The following is a 19,692-nucleotide window of genomic DNA, read 5'->3' as shown; positions in this document are numbered from 1 at the left end:
AATGCATTAATGACTGCTCAAAGCTTTAATTAAGGGTATGTTTGGCAAGAGCATATTTCTTTACAAATGGTAACTAGATGTATTAAATAACGTTTTTCACAAGGTTAATTTCAGGTCTTTATTGTGGCTTAAGTACATAATTTAAATATAAGTTACAGTTCTATTCAAGAGGAAAAAAGCACAGGCAACAGAGTTTTATAGAAACATAGTTATCTTTCTTTACACATTACTGAGGATTTAACCCAAAATTATTCAGAGTGAAAAAAGCGAATCCATATAGCCGACCCCAAATTTTTGGGATAAAGGCTTAGTTGAGTTGAGTATAGTTATCTTACAGTCTATGACTGCCATAAACTGGTTCCAGCAAAAACAATTCACGGAATTGCAATTGACACTTCAGAAAATGGATACTTTCATAACATTACTCTTGATCAGCTCAAAGATGCAAACATCTCCAGCTTCCAGAGAATTTTGGGTTGCCAAGGCACGCCAACCCACGTTTAGGGCAACTGAGTGATTTCTTAGAGCAGGTTTGAACTGCACAGGCCATACTCTGTCTGCAACCTGAAGTACAGCATTCTCAGCCTTATGCTCAAAATACCTTCGGAAAAAGCGACATGGTGTGGTCTGTATGGAGATTAAATAGTGTCATTATAAATGTAATAATAAAATTTGAACATAAGCTTTCGATGTGTATGAACGTAGGAGATGGCTGCAGGGTGGCAGGTATCCAACTCAAGTTAAAATTTGATAATCAACCCAGAAACCTAGCAAGCCTAACTATTTATCATAAGGTATCATCTAATTTTCTGATTTACGCAGGTTTCTCCATAGCAACAAGTTTGCAAGTCTTCACAACCAAGCTCAAATAAAATATCAAGTTATTTCTGGTTAATATGTTAGTTTAACTATATTTAAAAGAACTGATGACCCTACCACATTGCAATGTTTCCAGTGATATGAAGGCACAATAAGCTTGAAAGATGGATACTCTGAGGTGAAGTTGTTGGCAGCTTGAAGAGCTTGAAAGGTACTCAAACATGAAGAAGGCCTTGTTGTAGCTAGCCCAAAATCACTCTTTTTGCACATCACTGGCATGGACTTTCCTACATTACACCAACTAACAGATGAACAAATATTTGTTTTGCAGAATCAATAAGATAGCCCAGTTCTCAGATCAGGTAAGGTTCATCTTTAAATTTTCCAGGTAAGAAGATTATTGAGCTGAAGGCAAAAATTAGATTCTTGTGTTACCTTCAAAGCAAGTTTTAGGTTCAATTTCATTATTTATCATCCAGTCAAGAATCATCAAATATCACAATTATCAGAAAAGTACAATAGAAAAAGCTAAAAGAAGAGTTTTGTTTGGGTAAAAAAGAAAAAGGCAGAATCATATCATACCTTCATTCGTTGCTGAATCAGTTCCCGTCCACTTAATTAGGAGGCTGTAGAAACGGTGATTTCTCCCCCCTTTTCTTGCTTGATGGCAGATAATCATTATTATCTTCCATTTTTGGGTTTTGGAGTTTTGGTTTCCCAGCACCGATGCTACCACATGGTTACTTTATCTCCGTAGCACTCTTGTCAAATATGAATAAATGGAAATGGAGTCTCCTTTGTGTTTGAAAGGTATCAAGTGCCCAAAGGCTAGAGAGTAATAACCTGCAAATTCTCGCCAACCATTTCCCAACCAAACGTCATGACCACACACCAACAGCTCCACATGCCATATAGAATCACCAGGGACTTTAAGGACTACAGTACTCGACAGATCTTGCCCACATTTCCTCCAAAACTCTCCTGGAATATGCTGATAAAGACAAAATCACACACAATCAAAATCCCAAGAACAATAAAAAGGAAAAACAACAAAGGAAAAAGAGAACGTGAATGTATAGAACAAGGAAGAGAAAGCTTACAAATTTCCCCTCACGAATAATGCTATGAAGAATTATCTTTCTTTCCATGATGATCAACCTCAAGCTCTCAGCTCTCAATAGTAATAGCTTTCAAAGAGATTCTATATTATTTTTATGAAAAAAAGACCAGTTTCAACAAGCTAATTGCCTAATCAAAACCAGTTCCCCTGCTTTATTGCTTTCAGTAAAATGAATTCCATTTATGGGAAAATGATAATGTACGTTGATGTACCATATAGCCAGTAGGTTAATTGGTCGAGTAGAAAATAATAATTTTTTATTATTATGATAATCTGTTTTCTCCTATTTAGCCTGTGGAGACTCTGAAAAGCAACTAGTCGAATAGAAATTCTTACCTATACCCGGTTCATCCTAGATCCAAGATATAAATATGTGAGACCCATATTTAATAGTAGGTTCCACCATATAATGTCAAAATATATAAACTGCCTACTTTGTTGCTTTCATAAAAATCAATTAGATAAATATATTAATTAAAAAAAGACCATTTATAATCCCTTTGTTTCATATTTGTTCTCATAACAAAATCATGTTAACTGGACTGAACTAAAGTAATTTATTAAAAAAAAAGTTGCTCTTATTATAGTAATTCAGCTAGTAAAAAAATAAAAATTAAATTTGAAAGACTATGAAGTTAAATACTGACTAAAAATTATCATTAAATAGAGCGTATTTTTCATTATTTGACTAATTTAAATGATTAATTAACTCAATCTTTGTATCTAAATTAAAATAATTATTCATATATTTGATTTATATACATTTTACGCTAAGAAGTGAAGAAGAAAAGTTTGATTATTTTAAATTAAGAAAAAAAGGAGTCAGAATTTATTTGAGTAATCAAAAGTTGAACACATGTAAAATTTTAATACTAATACTTTCTTCTTGTTTTACATGTTTTACATGAAACTAATAAAATATATCTCCTACTTCAAAAAATAAAATAAAATAAAATCATGTCTCCAATATATATGCATAATAAACAACTGGAAACTAGAAAGTTGCAGAGTCAAAACAAAAGAGATTTTGTTAGAAACAATCCCCAGGATTTACCACCATACATTCCCCAGGACTTACCACCATCTGCTTGAGTTTTCTTCTTGTCTCACTGGTTTCTCTATCTCCTTACAACCCAAATCCATCAATTGATGGTGATCAACGGGGAGGTTACTCCAAGAAAATAGAAATCTAAATGCTCAAGTTAATTTTCCCTGCAATCCACAAAATCAAATTCAGAAGATGGGTACACCGAAAATTCACTCACAGCACACAGAAACACAAAAGTTGGATATTAAAAACAAACAAACAGTTTAAACAAAAGGATCCTCATAATTTTCACTTGAACTCTGAAGAAACAAAGTGCTCAATCGAAGGCCAAAGTTGGTACCTTAAAAGAAATCAATCGCTACCTGTGAGTGGGAGCAAAGCAAGAAACACCAACAATTGCTTCCGGTGATGCTTCTTTGGGTGGTGGCAGAATCTGTTTCTCTCTCTCTCTCCCTCTCATCTGCCTTGTTCTCTCTCTAACAGAGATCTCGTTTATCAACAACAAATCTCCCCAAATCTCATCCATAACTTCCAAAGATATGACAGGGATATAAAAATAAGAATACTGTGAACTTGAAGAAACGCACAAAAATAGGTCTGGATCAAAAGCAAAGCTGGGAGGAAAACAAAGGCATGGAAAATAAAATGTCGTCATTTTATTTTAGGACCATGGGCAAGGAAGTAAAGTAGACATGGTTAAAAACAACAGAAAAGGCAAAAGGGAAGTTGGGCCAAAAAAGACAAAAAAAAAAAAAAAAAAAAAAAACCATTTCAATTAAAAGACACAACATCCAAATTCACAGGGTAAATTTGTAATTCACATCCCCCAAAATCAATTTCACAAACACTGTTCCCGGAATACTCACTTTTATATTATAGTATATTAATATATTAATGAGTGCAAATTCAAGCTCAAATTCAAGATCCTTGATGATAATATGACAATAAGTATTTATTTCATCGAAGGAAGCTTCTTATCGTTTCACTAGTTAACCAAACTATGCTGAAAAAAAAAATGCAACTGAAAAAATGCCCATGCTTGAAAATTTAAGCTTTCTGTGTCACATCCTTAAGCTTACCAACTACCAGAAGAATTCAGTGGCAAGAACAGAATTATCACATGAAATGTGTGACAAGATATTGTTCTGCAGTATTAACTCGTTACAACTGATGCTTTTTCCTTTCCAAATAAGAATGGTTTCTCTGGAAGTTTAATACTGCCCACAACAAGTGCCATAAACCAATTTCCGGCCACAATGCATCTGGAGAATATAACAGGCACTCACTAGACTGCCAAAGTAAGAAATTACTCAGGCGGGACTCTCCAGAACTTCGAATAAGGATGTCAGGTTCAGGAGCTACTGCCATGTACATCTGTTTCTCAATGTCTACTAGCTTTACAATAGAACACTCTCCCTGCATATTCTTGTTCTCTTCGGATGGAGTCACACCACTGCCAGTTCTATTTTCCATCACTGCTTGATAGTTATCCCATTTATCTTCATAGGATCCTCGGACAGCACGAACAACCATGCCATTTTTGTTGCCACCCCCTTCAACTCCTCTAGCCAGACAACTGCAGGTTACACTTGCTATTGTTGCTTGAGATTCACCTGCTTCATCTTTCTGGGATTCTGAAAAAACAAATGGGATGACACCATGAACCTTCTTATCATCCTCTACTTCTTCAATGTCACCATTATTAGCTTTACAAAAGCTCAATGGTTGAATATCCTCCCGTTTATTTTTACACGAACCTTGAACAGCATGTACAATCTCATCACGTGAAGTATAGGCTATGCAGATTAAAAGGGTACAATTGGTGTTTTTGGCAGTAGCTCTCATAACCTTTTCTGCTGCAATCCTCACAGGTTCACTCAAAAGTTTCAAATTACCTATAAAATATACTCTGATTCCATATTGGTTCACAATGCTTTCGTCCCTCAGCAGCTCCTCAATCTTTTCTAGCATCAGATCCATCAGGTCTTTAACTTCATCAGGATTCCTTTTGAAATTATCAATGCTAAAGGCATAAATAGTTACATACTTAACTCCCAACTCATAGCAGTACTTAAGTATGGATATAAGAGCTAAAAATCCAGCCCTATGACCAGCCCCCTTTTTCATGTTCTCCTTCTTAGCATACCTCCGGTTTCCATCCATTATGAAGGCAAAATGATTGGGGATGGGTCCCATGGATAAAACACGAAATATGCATGCTCTAATAAAACTACCCAAATTTCCAAACAGCTCACTCACTCTACTACTGCTATGTTTTCCCATTTATTAAAATCAAAATTGCAAGTGACAAGCTGACCTGTTTAAGAGGGAAAAAAAAGGGAAAAAAAAAAGAAGGAAATAATTGATATCAGTGGAGTCAATTCCTCTAGATTGAAAGGAAAATCAATAAAGAACTTATACATGCACTAAACAGAAAAACATGGAAGCAATCACATGATATTATGATAGTGCTCACATGAAAATCTGAACATAGTCAGATGAAAATCATAAAATTGCTACAATGTGCAATAGCTCATATGAAAGTATGGAAGTAGCTTACTGCTTCCAATAGCAGTGTTAAGCTTTTAGAATTATGTGCTTTGTTCTATACAACCCAACAAAATGAATAAACTAATCCACTGAGTCAATGGATCATAACATTAATAATAATGGCTAGTGTATGATACATTATAAGTAGATTATGGACAGACCAATTAGGCAAACTCGACCCAAGTAACTAATAGTGAAGATGGCCCAATCTAAAGCTACATCACTTAAAATAAAAAGTTCCAAAAATAAAATCTATTGCAATGGATAAGTTCTCAAATGAGAGGAAAAAAAAAAAAAAACTATTATTCAACAAGAATTCTGAATTCAAAATTAAGCCAAAGAATAAAGTCAAAAGCATATCTAGGTCGACTTTGATCTCCCCATATTAGAGCAAGCAAGGAAAGAATAAGTAATCCCTACACATCTGGACTATGAAAACTGCGGATTTCATCAAACATGCAACACATATTGGATTGCTTACCCACACAAATTGATATTGGAGAGTAGGGCTTAAAGAAAGAAAGGAAACATTAATACCCTTTAGTTGAAGCTTGTTTGGTAGTAGAGAAAATGGAAATTTGTAACCATTCAAAATATTGATTATGAGGCTCAAAAACTCAAGTCACAATTTTTCAAAGACACAATTTGTATCTTCTGGGATTGTTTTCTTGTAGCTGCTAGGGCAGGAAACTTCCAATTAGGGGTGTAACCAAGTCGAGCCAAGCTTTGACTTGTTCAGCCTTGACTCACAAGTATATGTTTCAAGCTCAAGTTTGACTCGAGCTCGATTCGAGCAATCGAGCTTTAACATTAAAGTTCGAGCTCAGTTCATTTGAAATATGCTAAATTCGAGTTTGATTCTGGCTCGACTCATTTTAAGTTTGTTTATTATATAAACGAGCCAATCTCAAACTTGGCTCATGTCAAACTCGATAGGGTTGTTAGTTCGAGCTCAAGTTCGATAAGCTAGAGTTTGAAAGTTTTATAATATATGTTTTAAATCACAATTATTTTTAAAACACATTATTACATAAGTTCATAGTCATTAATAATACAAAACAACAAGGAAAAAAAGTTTATAACACATCACAACTAATTTTAAAATAACACAAATTACAACAATAGCATAATTCAAATACAATTAAATAGTTCAATAAAATAACATATCTTAGGATTAAATCACTAAAATTATAGGATAGTTCTTGCTTAAAGCTTGACAGAAGTGAGGAAAACAAGCCAGATTTTTGCATTCATGCAACCTTGAAGATTTATTACAGTAAAACATCAGTATTAACAATATCAAAATAAAATATTATAGGAAAGTTAGCAAAATAAAAATGTAAACCCAAATGAAAAGTATATCAAATAATACCTGAAAATTAAATGCAAAAAAGTTCCAAACCACTAAGGTAGTATGACCTCTTGAATATCCTCCTTGTCTTTTCACAATAACAAACAAATTATAAAAGTTAATTGCATGCTAACAAGTCCTATTGAAGATTGAAAATTGAATGCAAAAATGTTCCAAACCAACAAAGCATTCTTTGGCAGCTATTTACATTAAATTACTCATTAGTCAAATAAAATTATGGTAGAAGTTGAGATCAGGTATTGAAAATCCTAATAAATATATACCTAGCTAGATTTGAAGTTAGCTAAATTGACTGTAATTAAGTCTTCTTTAATAAGATGGCCCATTAAAATTTTTATTCCATGGTTAAATAACAAAACAGCCCATGAAATCTTGATGTTTGATATATAAGCTCATTTTAAAGAATCAAAATCAAAATGGTTAGGAAAAAGGAGCAAAACCCAACTAGGCTTGACTATGAAAGATATTTTCACGTGATATGGTATCAAATAGTAAAAAGGTTAATTAACTGTAATTCAAAAACTACAAATTCAAATCAACGCCTATTTTGTAGTCCTTTATGCTCCTGATGCCAATTATCCTTTTTCATAGCTTATATAAAGTTCACTACTATAATTAAGTTACAAGTTCTAAAACAGGATATCAAACACTATTTTTGGCTGATACAATAATTAAGTTACAAGTCCTAAAATAGGATATCAAACACTGAAATAGTCCAATAAAGAGCAGCAAAAAAAATGGCCTAAGCTAAATCCTAACAAGAATACGTCTAGGATCTAGCAAGGAGAGCTAAAAAGAAATCTGCAAATAATTTTTTTCAAAACCTGGATTAACTTGTCAGATGTTCTACTCACAAACCACCAGTATCTAGATATCAAACATCAATTCCCTAATTTCTACAGAATTCATTAGCATGTTGGTACAATTAAAATAGAAAAAGAAAAAGAAAATGTGTCCTCAACTAACTCGTGAATGAACACATATAATTATGGATTTTTTTAAAACACAAAAGAAAAAGAAAACGTGTCCACGACTATTTTAGATATATTGGCTGCGTCGATCAGTATTTGCATAATCATCAAAAAGGAAAATAAACAGAGCATCCCCATTTCCATTTGGGCTAATAACATAGCAATTACAAGACCAAAATTACAGAAAACAGACAACACAATCAGCTCTCAAGACAGCAAAAGAAAGCAACAGGAACCAAAGATCAAAACTCTGATTTATGTGGACAATTGATTAAGCCCCAAGATTACAAACCAGCCACAATATCCACTTCTATTTAGCTCATACTAACACCAAAGTTTAAATCTCAACACGCAAAAAGAGCAACAAAAGGGGAAAAAAAATTCACCACATGGAGAACTAGGGAAGCGCCGGAGTATAAAAGGCCGACCTTATCTGTTTGACTTGCCCTTGTCCGACGAGTCCTTAGCAGCCGAGAAAACGGCCGAAGAGACCTGCCTTCTTATCCGACGAGAAATGACCGAAGAAACCTGCCCCTGTCTGCCGACTATGGAATCCAAGGAATGAGCTAAGGGAAGAAGAATAGGGTGTGCGGTTGCTGAAAGTCAACATGAGGAAATATATTTATTTCTCATACTATAATGATAGTTTACAAATTGGAACGTGATATATAATGGAGTCTATTTAAAATAATAATTTTTTTTTTTTTTTGGGCATGTATACGTGGTGCATAATCGACTGTACAAAGATGAAGATATTTTTATTTGATAAAATTTGACAATCATTCTGAACTCATCTATTTGTAACATTATAATTTTTTAACTTAAAATATAATATAAAATTTTTTTAACTTTTAAATTTTATACTGTAAAATTTCTTTAATATCTAATTACTAATTTTTTATTGAACGTTGACTTGCACAGTTCTAGCATGAAATTTAATCAATATTTTTTCTTTTCTGTCTCAAGCCATGTGTAAATTTAATTATTCTTTCTCTTTGTAGATAAAATAATTTTTCATGTATAGAGAGAATAATTTTACACTTTGCAAAAAAGATGAGAGAGAAATATTAACTAAGCGCTATGTGAGAGCTATTCATGTCAATTTCTAACTAGAAAATCAGTAATTGAAGTTCAAAGAGATTTTATTATATAAAATTTAAAAGCTTAAGGACTTTTATGTTACATTTTAAAATTAAAGAATTGTACATATAAGTTCATGGACAATTGTTAAAATTTATCTAATTTTTAATAAAAAAATTACTCAAGCATGATTGGTGAGGGAAACAAAGAACCTTGTAAGCGATATTTTGATACTCTTATTATACCCATATTCAGGAAAGATTATTGGATAATCTTGGTGTATATAAAAGTAATATTTCTCTCGTGTAAAAAAGTGGAATCTCTTTATAGGAGTGAATCTTATATATTTGTGAGAGATGGTGCATATAAGAGTGCACTTAACAATCTCTCCATTTTCAATTAAAAGATCAGTTCATAAAATCCTTTTCTGTTACATATCATAAATTTTTTACCAGATTATTATAAATTGTGTGATTGTATTTACTATTTAGTAATTTGACTAGTTTGTGATGCATAAACAACCAAAATTTATTAACTAAATAATAATTTATTTTCACGTTGCAAGAATTTATAAAGATGAAACAACTATACTTGGAATAATTTTTAAATAAATTCATGAAGTAACAATAAAATATAAATTGAAATTTTTCAAAAATTTACATTTTTTCTCTCAATTACAGCAATGGGCATCACTAGATTGATGTTATTTAGTTTTCTTTCTCCATATGTAAAATGTAAAATTACTTTTTAATAAAAAAAATTAAATTATAAAATATTCTATATTTATTATAAAAAATTAATTATTAAAAAGAATGGTTAGTCATAAATATGAAGTTAACTGATTTTGTATGCGTAGAGTAAATTTGTTTGCTTTTGAATAGGTTTTCCCCAATTTGGAAAAGTTGTTATTAGACGATCACATCATTGAGACGATATTGCAATGCTAATTGCCAAATGGCTTCCTTCCCAAAGTAAAATCTGTTGACCTGTTCAACATTAAAGAGAAACCATATGTTGCTCTTTCCAGATTCCTTCAAAGATAACCCAATCCAGAAAATGTAGCTGTCATACGACGATATATCATCATATCTGTTGCAACTTGTGACAATGAGAATTGAAACTTGCGAAATGTTGACTGAAATGATAGCAGATGAACAAAATGGATCAACAGAAGAGATCGAATTCAGCAAATTGAAAACTTTGCAACTCATTTGTTTAAGAAGGCTCACAAGCTTCTGCTTCGATGGTCTTACATTTAAGTTCCCATCTTTGGAAGTAGCAACTGCAGAAGGATGCCTCAATATGGCCATCTTTCACCATCAATAATAATAAATCATTAATTACAAATTTAAATTATACTATCAATGAACTTAATTACAACCAAGAGAACTTACATTACATAACTACTCAAGTTATAGAAAAATGAAATTGACTTCTTATTCAAATTATTAAGGAAACGTTACAGTAGCTGTATATATATCAAATTATCATATTGAGGAGCAAGGAAATACATGTGCTCTCTCCAAGAATCAGGGTAACTAATCATAAAAAGACAAAATCAGTTGCAAAGAATTAGTTAACTAGTAATAGAGAAAGAATCTTCTAGAATAACAAGTGTCAATTAACCAGCAGCTTGATCAGTCATTGGCCTAGTATGTTTGAGCTATTGATTAAAGCCAATTGGAAGATTGGTGCCCATTTGATGTTGCTTCCTATGTTGCTGAAGAGTCTGCTGTTGTAGCAGAGAATGATCATGCTGCATTTTCATTTGATCAATAGTCCCCGTCAAGCTTGGAGTGTAAATATATTGAACACCAAGCTTGGATAGAAAGTCATGAAAAGCAGTAGAGTGATGTGCTTTGGTAAAGAAATCAGCTAATTAATGTTTGGAAGCAACTAGAAGTAAATGAATTACTCCATTCTTAATTTTTGTCTCACCAAATGACAATCAATCTCTATGTGTTTAGTTCTTTCGTGGAAAACAGGATTATGAGCAATGTGCATCATAGATTGATTATCACAATATAATAGAGCTGGTTTTTAATGAGAAATACCAAAGTCTTGAAGCATATATAATAACCACTGTAATTCATAGATTGTTGAAGCCATTGCCCTATACTCTACTTCTGAAGAAGACCTTGAGATTGTTGTTTGTTTCTTGGACTTCCAATAAACCAAAGATGATCCAAGAAAAATACAAAAACCAGTTAAAAGACTTTCTGGTCTCAGAACATGTTGCCCAATCAGAATAAGAAAAACCTTTTAACTGAACAATACCATCAGCTGGAAAGAAAAGTCCTTGACCAGGAGTTGACTTGATATATCTCAATACTCTATGTGCAGCAACTAAATGAGTTTTTGTTGGTTTATCAAGAAATTGAGCTAATTGTTGGACTGCATATGATAAATAAGGTCTTGTGTGAGTAATATAGATAAGCTTTCCCACCAATCTCTTGTATGAAGTGATATCTTCAAGAATAGACTCAGGATGTTGACTTGTTTTGCTAATTGGAATAACAGGTGCTTTAGCTGGCCTACAACCAAGAAAACCTGTCTCATTCAGAAGTTCCAATGCATACTTTCACTGGCACATATTGATTCCTTTTGAACTTCTTGCAATTTCAAAACCCAAGAAGTAGTTTAAGCTGCCTAGATCCTTGATTTTGAATTGGTCATGTAAGAAAGCTTTAATATAATTGATGTCATCCATATTATCACTTACTAGTATAACACCATAAACATAGACTAGCAAAATAAGAATATGATCATTGTGAAACCTGATAAACATTGAAGAATCTGAATGAGCTTGATTAAAACCTTGAGAAAGAAGTGAATCTAACAGCTTAGAATGCCATTGTCTGCAAGCTTGCTTTAATCCATAGAGGGATTTGGTCAGTTTGCAAACTTGATTGGGAGATGAACTTGCAAATCCAAGTGGCAATTGCGTATACACTTCTTCATTTAATTCACCATGAAAAAATGCATTATTGATGTCTAGCTAATGAAAATACCAACCTTTCATTGCAACCAAAGCAAGTAAACTTCTAATAGTTGCATTTTGGCAACTGGAGAAAAGGTATCAACATAATCAATTTTAGCTTGTTGAGTAAATCCTTTTGCCACCAATCTAGCTTTAAATCTTTTAATGGAGCCATCAGATTTGTATTTGATCTTGTATATGTTGAGTATATGCTGATGCTTCCTCTCTACCACACTATTCTGTTGTGGTGTTTCAACACAGCTGGTTTGATGAAGAATCCCTTTATAACTATAAAACTCATTCATGTTAAACTCTACTCCATTGTCACTTCTTATACTCTTAATACTTCTTTGAAATTGAGTTTGAATCATGGCATAAAAATTTTGATTAAAAACAGCCAAGTAAATCTCGTAAAGTCATCAACAATGGAAAGGAAGTATCTGTAACCATTCAAAGACAGACTAAGAGGACCCCAGATGTCTACATGTATCAAATCAAAAGAAGGTACAGGACTTGATTTACTAATAGGAAAAGGCAATCTTCTTTGTTTTGCAAAATGACAAACATCACAAGGTTCTATTAAAGAAGGCAAAGTCTTGCAGAAATCTTTCTTGAGATGTAGAATCCTCTGAGTTGATGCATGACCCAGCCTATAGTGCCATAGGTTGAACTGATTGTGACTGGATTTATTTGCAGCAACAGAAAAGGTAAGGGTGTTGGTATTTACATGTGGTTGTGAAGGTGATGATAGGTGATATAGTCCATTTCTCTGCTCAGCTATGCCAATCCTCCTCCATCTCTTAAAATCCTGAACAACACAAATTTCTTTAATAAAGAATAATGCACTGAAGATTGGTGCCCATTTGATGTTGCTTCCTATGTTACTGAAGAGCCTGCTGTTGTAGCAGAGAATCATCATGCTGCATTTTCATTTGATCAATACTCATATTAAATACATTCGTTAGTCCTCTCATTCTCTTTAGACATAACCAAATATATTTACAACTATAATTACTATACCGGATGTCTTCAACTAAATGGGGTAAAGCACTCTCAATTAAGGAATATTTTTTTCACTCAAATTAGGAAAAAGTTTCTCTAATCGTACTAGGATTTAGAGTCATAATTCTAACAAAAATTTAATAATACTGGTGGTAGACAAGTGTGAGTTTTTTCCGAAAGCCTTATCATCAAATCAACTACAGTTCTTGACTGTTTGAAGGTGCTGATTGTAAAAAAATGCAATTCGCTAGAAGAGACATATGATTTGAAAGGGCGAAATGCAGATGTAGGGCATGATGGGTTGATGCCGTTGTTAGAGGAATTGCATTTAATTGATCTACCACAGTTGAAGCGTATATGCAACAAGGATTCTCAAGGAACCTAAAACCGCTGAAGGTTGATAATTGTAGCTACTTGAGCAATATATTTACTTTTCCCATGGCTTTGGAGCTTGTGCAACTAGAGTGCATAGAAATAAAGAGATGTAGTTTGTTGGAGGAAACCATCCATAAAGAAGGGGAAGAGGAAGGAGCAAGGAATAAGACCATATCCCCTTCATCACAGTCCATCATTCTTGAGGATTTGCACAATTTAAGAAGCTTTTTATTCAGGAAGTGATGTTTTGAAATGTCTATCATTGAAAAAAATTGAAGTAATTGACTGCCTGAAGATGGAGACATTTTCAATTAAAGCTTACTCAAGTGTGATTGGTGAGGGAAACAAAGAACCTTGCAAGGGATATTTTCATGCTCCTATTGTATCCATTTTCAGTGGCAAGGTTAGTTCAGAAAATTCATTTCTGTTACAATATCATAAATGGTATGATTATATTTCGTAATTTGACTAGTTTGTGATGCATAAACAACCAAATTATGCTAATCATGTGTGGAATTATGTTTGTGTGACTTTTCATTAATCAATAGTGGAGTATTTGATTCAGAAACTAAGAGTGCAATTATAAATAATTATATATTTTATGAAAATATTAAATATTTTTATTATTATAAATATTTAAATGTAAAATATAAAAAAAAACTAATTAAATAATAATATGTTTTTTGAAAAAGTAAAAATTGTTAATGATGAATAATATGTATATTATGTTTTACTGAATTCTTAAATTTTTTATATTTTAGTATATAATTTTGCAAAAAAAAATATTTTATTCATAGTAACATTTTTCAATAAGTAAATAATTATAAAAATTAATTTATTTATAGGATCCCTCAAAATTGTCATAATTTTGAGGTGTGATTTATTGTCATCCCTGATTCGTGTGTGTCCATTTTCAGTTGGCAAAAAAAAATTATAAAAATACTTTTAACACGATTTGAAGAAGAAAATTATATAAAAAAATTATTTCTATATTATATAATATAATTTATTTTGACGATACAAAATCATATATAAATCTTTTAAGATTATATTTTATTAACATTCTTAAAGATTACATTTAAACTAAATTTTCAATTTCACTAAATAATTTAATTTTCAATTCAACTAAAAGTTAAAAAATATATATATATATATATTTTAAAAATATTTACATATTATAAATAAATTATTACCTCAAATGATTTATATATGTATGATTATGTTAACAAAATTAAACCTTAAAAAATTAAATTGTTTCAGCTTAAAAAAGTAGAGATTGTATATGATTTTTGAGACTATTTTCTAAATTGCACTTTTTTATATTTGCTATTGCATTCATTCAATGAAAAAGGAAGAAGTTTATCTTCTTTCCTTTTCAAATGCCATTCTTTCAATGAGACTAATTCCTTTTCAAATGAAAAAGGAAGAAGTTTATACTGGGTGGGTCCTCCATTATTTCGCCTTGGCAATCCTCAAGTCAATCGTAACATCGTATACCAGTTTTCCCTTTGTTCTCCATCTGTCATCTTCTTCCTTCCGAGTAATTATCTTCCTTTCTGCTGCTCATGCATCACTCTCTGATTTTCTTTCACTCTTCTGTCTCAAATTCACCATGATTTCCTTTTCTCTGCGTTCTGTGTTCTTGATTTCGAAAAGTTGCCTTAGCTCTGTTGCTATTTAAGATCCCTGAATTTCGAAAATTTATCTTCTATCCCTGAATTTCTTTGCACTTTTTTCTCTCCCTTTATCTGCTTGCAATTTGTTATATTCACTGTTCTTGTTGTTTGCAACTGTTGTCCTCCAACCCCGCCGCCCAAACCCTCCCCCAAAAAAAAAAAAAATGGCCCCGGGTGCCATTCTTTCTATTGTTCCGACGATTGTCAAGTACACTCTCGTCCCCATCAAGCGACACCTCAGTTACGTTTTCACCTATGGACGCAAGGTTGAAGAACTCAAGAATCAGGTCAATAACTTGACAAATCAGAGAAACAGTTTGAAGCATTCTGTTGATACTGCTACGAGGCAAGGAGATGAGATCAATGATGATGTTCAAAACTGGCTCAGTACTGTGGACAAAGCTATTGAAGAGGCTGAGGTTCTAGTCAACGGCGAAGAACAAGTAAAGCAAAGGTGTTTCTTGGGATTGATTCCTAATTTGAAGAAGCGTTACCAACTTAGTAAGAAAGCGGAGAAGAAAGCTCAAACGGTTGATACGCTCCGGAAGGAAGGCAGATTTGATCGAATTTCCTATCGCCCGCTCCTTCAGCCAATAATGGCTCCATCTGTCTATAATAACGAAGTCTTGCATTCAAGAATCTCTATCTTGGAGAAAGTTATGGATGCGCTGATGAATCCTGGTGTTAACACGATAGGGGTGTATGGTATGGGTGGTGTAGGAAAAACCACTCTAGCAAAAGAAGTCCACAGGAAAGCAATAGAAGACAAGTTATTCAACGTTGTGGTTATGGTTACTGTGTCTGAAACACCAGATGTTAGAAAAATTCAAGGGAGGATTGCTGATGCGGTGGAATTGACATTAAAAGAGGAGTCTGAAGATGGAAGAGCAGATCGATTACATCAACGATTACAGAAAGAGGAGACGATCCTTGTAATTTTGGATGATATTTGGGAACCACTTGAACTAAAGAAAGTAGGAATTCCTTATGGGAATGATTACAAAGGATGTAAAATATTTCTGACCTCCAGAAAAGAAGATATATTGTCCCGTTACATGGATACCCAAGTTTGTTTCGAGCTTCGAGTTCTATCAAAAGCAGAGGCGTGGAGTTTATTTGTGACAGTGGTTGGTGATGTCACAAATCAGGCTTTGTGCTTTATAGCAACTGAAGTAGTAAAAAAATGTGCAGGTTTGCCCCTTTTAATTGTTACAGTTGCAAAAGCTTTAAAAAATAGGGACTTGAAGGAATGGAAGGTTGCCTTGGATGAGTTATCTAGGGTTGATAATAAAGGAATTCAGGCAAAAGTATACTCAGCCCTGGAGTTGAGCTGCAATCATCTGGCCACTGATGAACTTAAGTCATTTTTCTTGCTTTGTGCTCAAATTGCTAATGGTGATATTCAAATTAGGGAGTTGTTGTTGTACAGTATGGGTTTGGATTTGCTTAGAAGCAAAGATACAGTGGAAGATGCAAGAAATAGAGTACATAAATTGATAAGTGACCTCAAAGCCTCTTGCTTGCTATTAGACAGCGATAGGAATGGGTATGTTAAAATGCATGACATTGTTAGAGATGCTGCTCTCTCTATCGAATCTAAATCTCAACACCTATTCACATTCAGAGATAAAATTGAATCGAAGAAATGGCCAAACAGGGATCTCAGAAACTGCTCCAGAATTTCTTTGCCTCACTGTGAAATCCATGAGCTTCCTGAACGATTGGAGTGTCCAGAATTGGAGTTCCTTGTCCTTGGCAAGGAGGTAAATATTTATTGGAAAGGCCCCCCTGATTTGAAAATATCTGATTTATATTTTGAGGGGATTACAAAGCTCAAAGTGCTGCATTTCACTGGGATGTGTTTATGTACCCTGCCTCCATCTCTTGGTTACTTAACAAACCTTCTTACCTTGTGTTTAGATCAATGCGAATTGCGGGATCCATCTGTCACATGTGAATTGAAAAAATTAGAGATCCTCAGCTTTCGTGGATCTAAGATAGAACAGCTGCCGAGAGAAATAGCACATTTGCCTGGGCTGAAATTGTTAGATTTAAGCTATTGTTTAATGCTTAAAGTCATTCCAGCAAATGTCATATCAAGGTTGTCCTTAGAAGAATTGTATATGCGCGAGAGCTTTTGTCGATGGGAGCTTCAAGGTCTTATCAATTCAAACAATGCAAGTCTTGCTGAATTGAAAAACCTGTATAGTTTGACAACATTGGAAATAGATGTTCCACATGCCAAGATGTTACCGAAAGATTTATTCTCTAACTTATTCTCCAAAAAGTTGGAAAGGTATCATATTGTTATCGGAGATGTGAGGTATCGGAATGATAAGTATGGATCCTCGAGAACGCTAAAGATTAGGCTCAATACAGGCATTCATCTGGATTATGGGGTTGATATGTTGTTGAAGGAAGCAGAATTTCTTTGTCTAGAATGTGTGAAGGGGATCAAGAGCATTTTGTATGACGTAGATTGGGAAGGCTTTCCACAATTAAAGCATCTCGAGATCCTACATGGTGATGACGTACAGTATGTTATTAACTCAACAGCGTGCGTCTCTAATTTGAATGCCTTTCCCATCCTGGAGTCTTTGTCTTTGGTGGATTTGGTGAGCCTGGAGAAGATTTGTCATGGCCAACTCACAACAGGGTCTTTCACCAAATTAAGAAAATTAGAAGTTGGAAGATGTAATGGGTTGAAGAATCTCTTCTCATTCTCCATGGTTAGAAACCTATCTCAGCTTCAGGAAATGAGAGTAATTGATTGCGAGAACTTGGAAGAGATTGTGATTGATCAAAGTGGATTTGGAGAAGACAATGTAGAAGTGGCTGAGTTCAGTCAATTACGTTCCCTGGAGCTAGATAGTCTGCCGCTGTTGAAAAGCTTTTGCTTCAAAGTGAAGGCGTCAACAAATGATGATGGAGGATCGAATGAAATTGTGTTAGATGAGATCCATAATCCACTACCACTTTTCGATAAAACGTTATGTCAATACAAAATTAAAAAGATAGCATTTTATTAAACTCAAAGTAAATTTAATACTTTGTCAAAATTAATAGTAAAGTTCAAATTTGATAAAATAGTAATTAAGTTTTATGTGCAGGTTTTACTCCCCAACATTGAGGACCTGAGAGTATGCTCCATAGGTAAAAAGGAGAAACTCTTCCCTTCAAACTCATCAATGAGCACAACTATTTTGGGTTGTCAAGATTTGAAATACTTATTTACAACTTCATTTTTCAAAAGCCCTTTGCCACTCAAGCGACTTGAGATAAATGATTGTGAGTTTATGTGGTTCTCACAGACGAATTTGCTGGACAAGAGACGATGAATAAGATAATCCTCTCTAATCTACACCACCTAACTATCTCAAATCTTCCAAATCTCACAAGATTCTGTGATGGGCATTCTATTGAATTTTGCTCTTTGATCAAACTACGGATAAATAATTGTCCTGCATTTAAGACTTTCGTCTCCAATCCTCCAAGTCCATCTCTTTTTGATGAAAAGGTGAGTTTTTTCATCAATAATTTGCATTTTTTTCTTCACATTTTAGCATATAATATGTTTGAAAAGTCAATTATCTTAGAATTATTTCTTCTATTCAACCTGTACGTCTTACTGATTGTTTATAGAAATTTTCATGTAGTCACATTATTAATACATTGGGATCGAAATTGCAGGTTGCAATCCCTAGCTTGGAGGATTTGATAATAGAAAAAATGAGTAACTTGGAAAGTATATGGCACAACCAACTCGCCGTAGGTTCCTTCTGCAAACTAAAATCAATATTCATTGATGAATGTAAAAACTTGCACACTCTTTTTCCATCTAATGCCTTGAGAAGATTCCAGAGTTTGGAATGGTTGAAAATATGGAGTTGTCATTCACTAGAACAGATATATGGACTTCCGGAGTTCTATGTTGAAGAAGCAAGTTTTGTAACATAATTTGATTTGAGGTCTATGCATATACATAATCTAGACAAATTGAAGCATATATGGAGTAAAGATCCGCAAGTAATTTTCACCTTCAATAATCTAGATTTGGTAGAACTTTCCTATTGCAAGGTTTTGAAAAATGTCTTTCCCGCTTCCGTAGCACAAAACCTTTCACGACTTGAAAGGCTTGAAGTATATTATTGTGGGGTGGAGAAGATTGTTGCAAAGACAGAAAGTGTAGAAGTAGCCTCTTCTTTCGTGTTCCCAATACTACTCTCATTGACTCTCACGAGTCTAAAAGAAATCAGGACATTTTATCCAGGAATGCATAATTTAGAATTCCCAAAGTTTGTGCATTATTGTGGAAATGGAATGGAGTTTGGTTCAAAATTGTTTGGTTTAAAGGAAAAACATGGCGAGGACCAGCATCACATCACTATTCAACAATCATTACACTTGGAGAAAAAGGTACAATCCCTTTATTTTTTGAACGATATTTTTTCAAAAAGTAGATGGTAGGGCTTGTTTAGTATTAAATTAATGTTAAAATCGTTACTGATAAAATAATTTTTTTTAAATATATTAATTAAATAATATTAAAAAAATAATTTAAAATTAAATTTAATATATTTTAATCATCAAAATACTGAAATAGTAAAATAGTTTTTTTTTAAATAATATTTAAAATTATACTTTTATATAGAAAATCAGTTTTGACTCTCTAACCTCAATGCCAAACAGACATTATATG

At 33.3% G+C, this 19,692-nt stretch overlaps 2 protein-coding genes across 11 annotated transcripts; one reads left to right on the top strand and one right to left on the bottom strand.

Annotated features, from left to right (window-relative positions):
- Nucleotides 1-177: 177 nt before the first annotated feature.
- Nucleotides 178-8,515, bottom strand: LOC110638376 (dehydrodolichyl diphosphate synthase 6). 10 transcript variants are annotated; one of them, XM_058133556.1, is made up of 6 exons: nt 8,267-8,515; nt 6,910-6,976; nt 3,350-5,304; nt 1,402-3,151; nt 937-1,106; nt 178-627 (listed from the first exon to the last, which is right to left on the bottom strand). In XM_058133556.1, the coding sequence occupies exon 3, from the start codon at nt 5,268-5,270 to the stop codon at nt 4,149-4,151; it is 1,122 nt and encodes a 373-aa protein (XP_057989539.1). In that variant the 5' UTR covers nt 5,271-5,304; nt 6,910-6,976; nt 8,267-8,515; the 3' UTR covers nt 178-627; nt 937-1,106; nt 1,402-3,151; nt 3,350-4,148. The 10 variants fall into 10 exon arrangements, with proteins under 10 accessions (XP_057989539.1, XP_057989538.1, XP_057989543.1 ...); XM_058133555.1 differs by lacking the exon at nt 6,910-6,976 and having other exon boundaries at nt 178-601; nt 1,402-1,810; nt 3,018-3,151; nt 3,328-5,304; XM_058133560.1 differs by having other exon boundaries at nt 8,309-8,515.
- A 6,229-nt stretch (nt 8,516-14,744) lies between these two features.
- On the top strand, nt 14,745-19,291 carry LOC110636645 (disease resistance protein At4g27190-like). The gene is made up of 2 exons (XM_058133552.1): nt 14,745-18,510; nt 18,684-19,291. The coding sequence occupies exon 1, from the start codon at nt 15,158-15,160 to the stop codon at nt 18,020-18,022; it is 2,865 nt and encodes a 954-aa protein (XP_057989535.1). The 5' UTR covers nt 14,745-15,157; the 3' UTR covers nt 18,023-18,510; nt 18,684-19,291.
- The last annotated feature ends 401 nt before the right edge of the window (nt 19,292-19,692 follow it).

The sequence above is a fragment of the Hevea brasiliensis genome, chromosome 14 (genome assembly GCF_030052815.1).
Source record: "Hevea brasiliensis isolate MT/VB/25A 57/8 chromosome 14, ASM3005281v1, whole genome shotgun sequence".
Taxonomy (NCBI): domain Eukaryota; kingdom Viridiplantae; phylum Streptophyta; class Magnoliopsida; order Malpighiales; family Euphorbiaceae; genus Hevea; species Hevea brasiliensis.
This window is presented reverse-complemented; position numbering and strand designations above follow the sequence as displayed.

Bases quoted from the DNA above. Each gene is read 5' to 3' on its own strand.
- LOC110638376 (XM_058133556.1), bottom strand. From the start codon at position 5,270: ATGGGAAAACATAGCAGTAGTAGAGTGAGTGAGCTGTTTGGAAATTTG.
- LOC110636645 (XM_058133552.1), top strand. From the start codon at position 15,158: ATGGCCCCGGGTGCCATTCTTTCTATTGTTCCGACGATTGTCAAGTAC.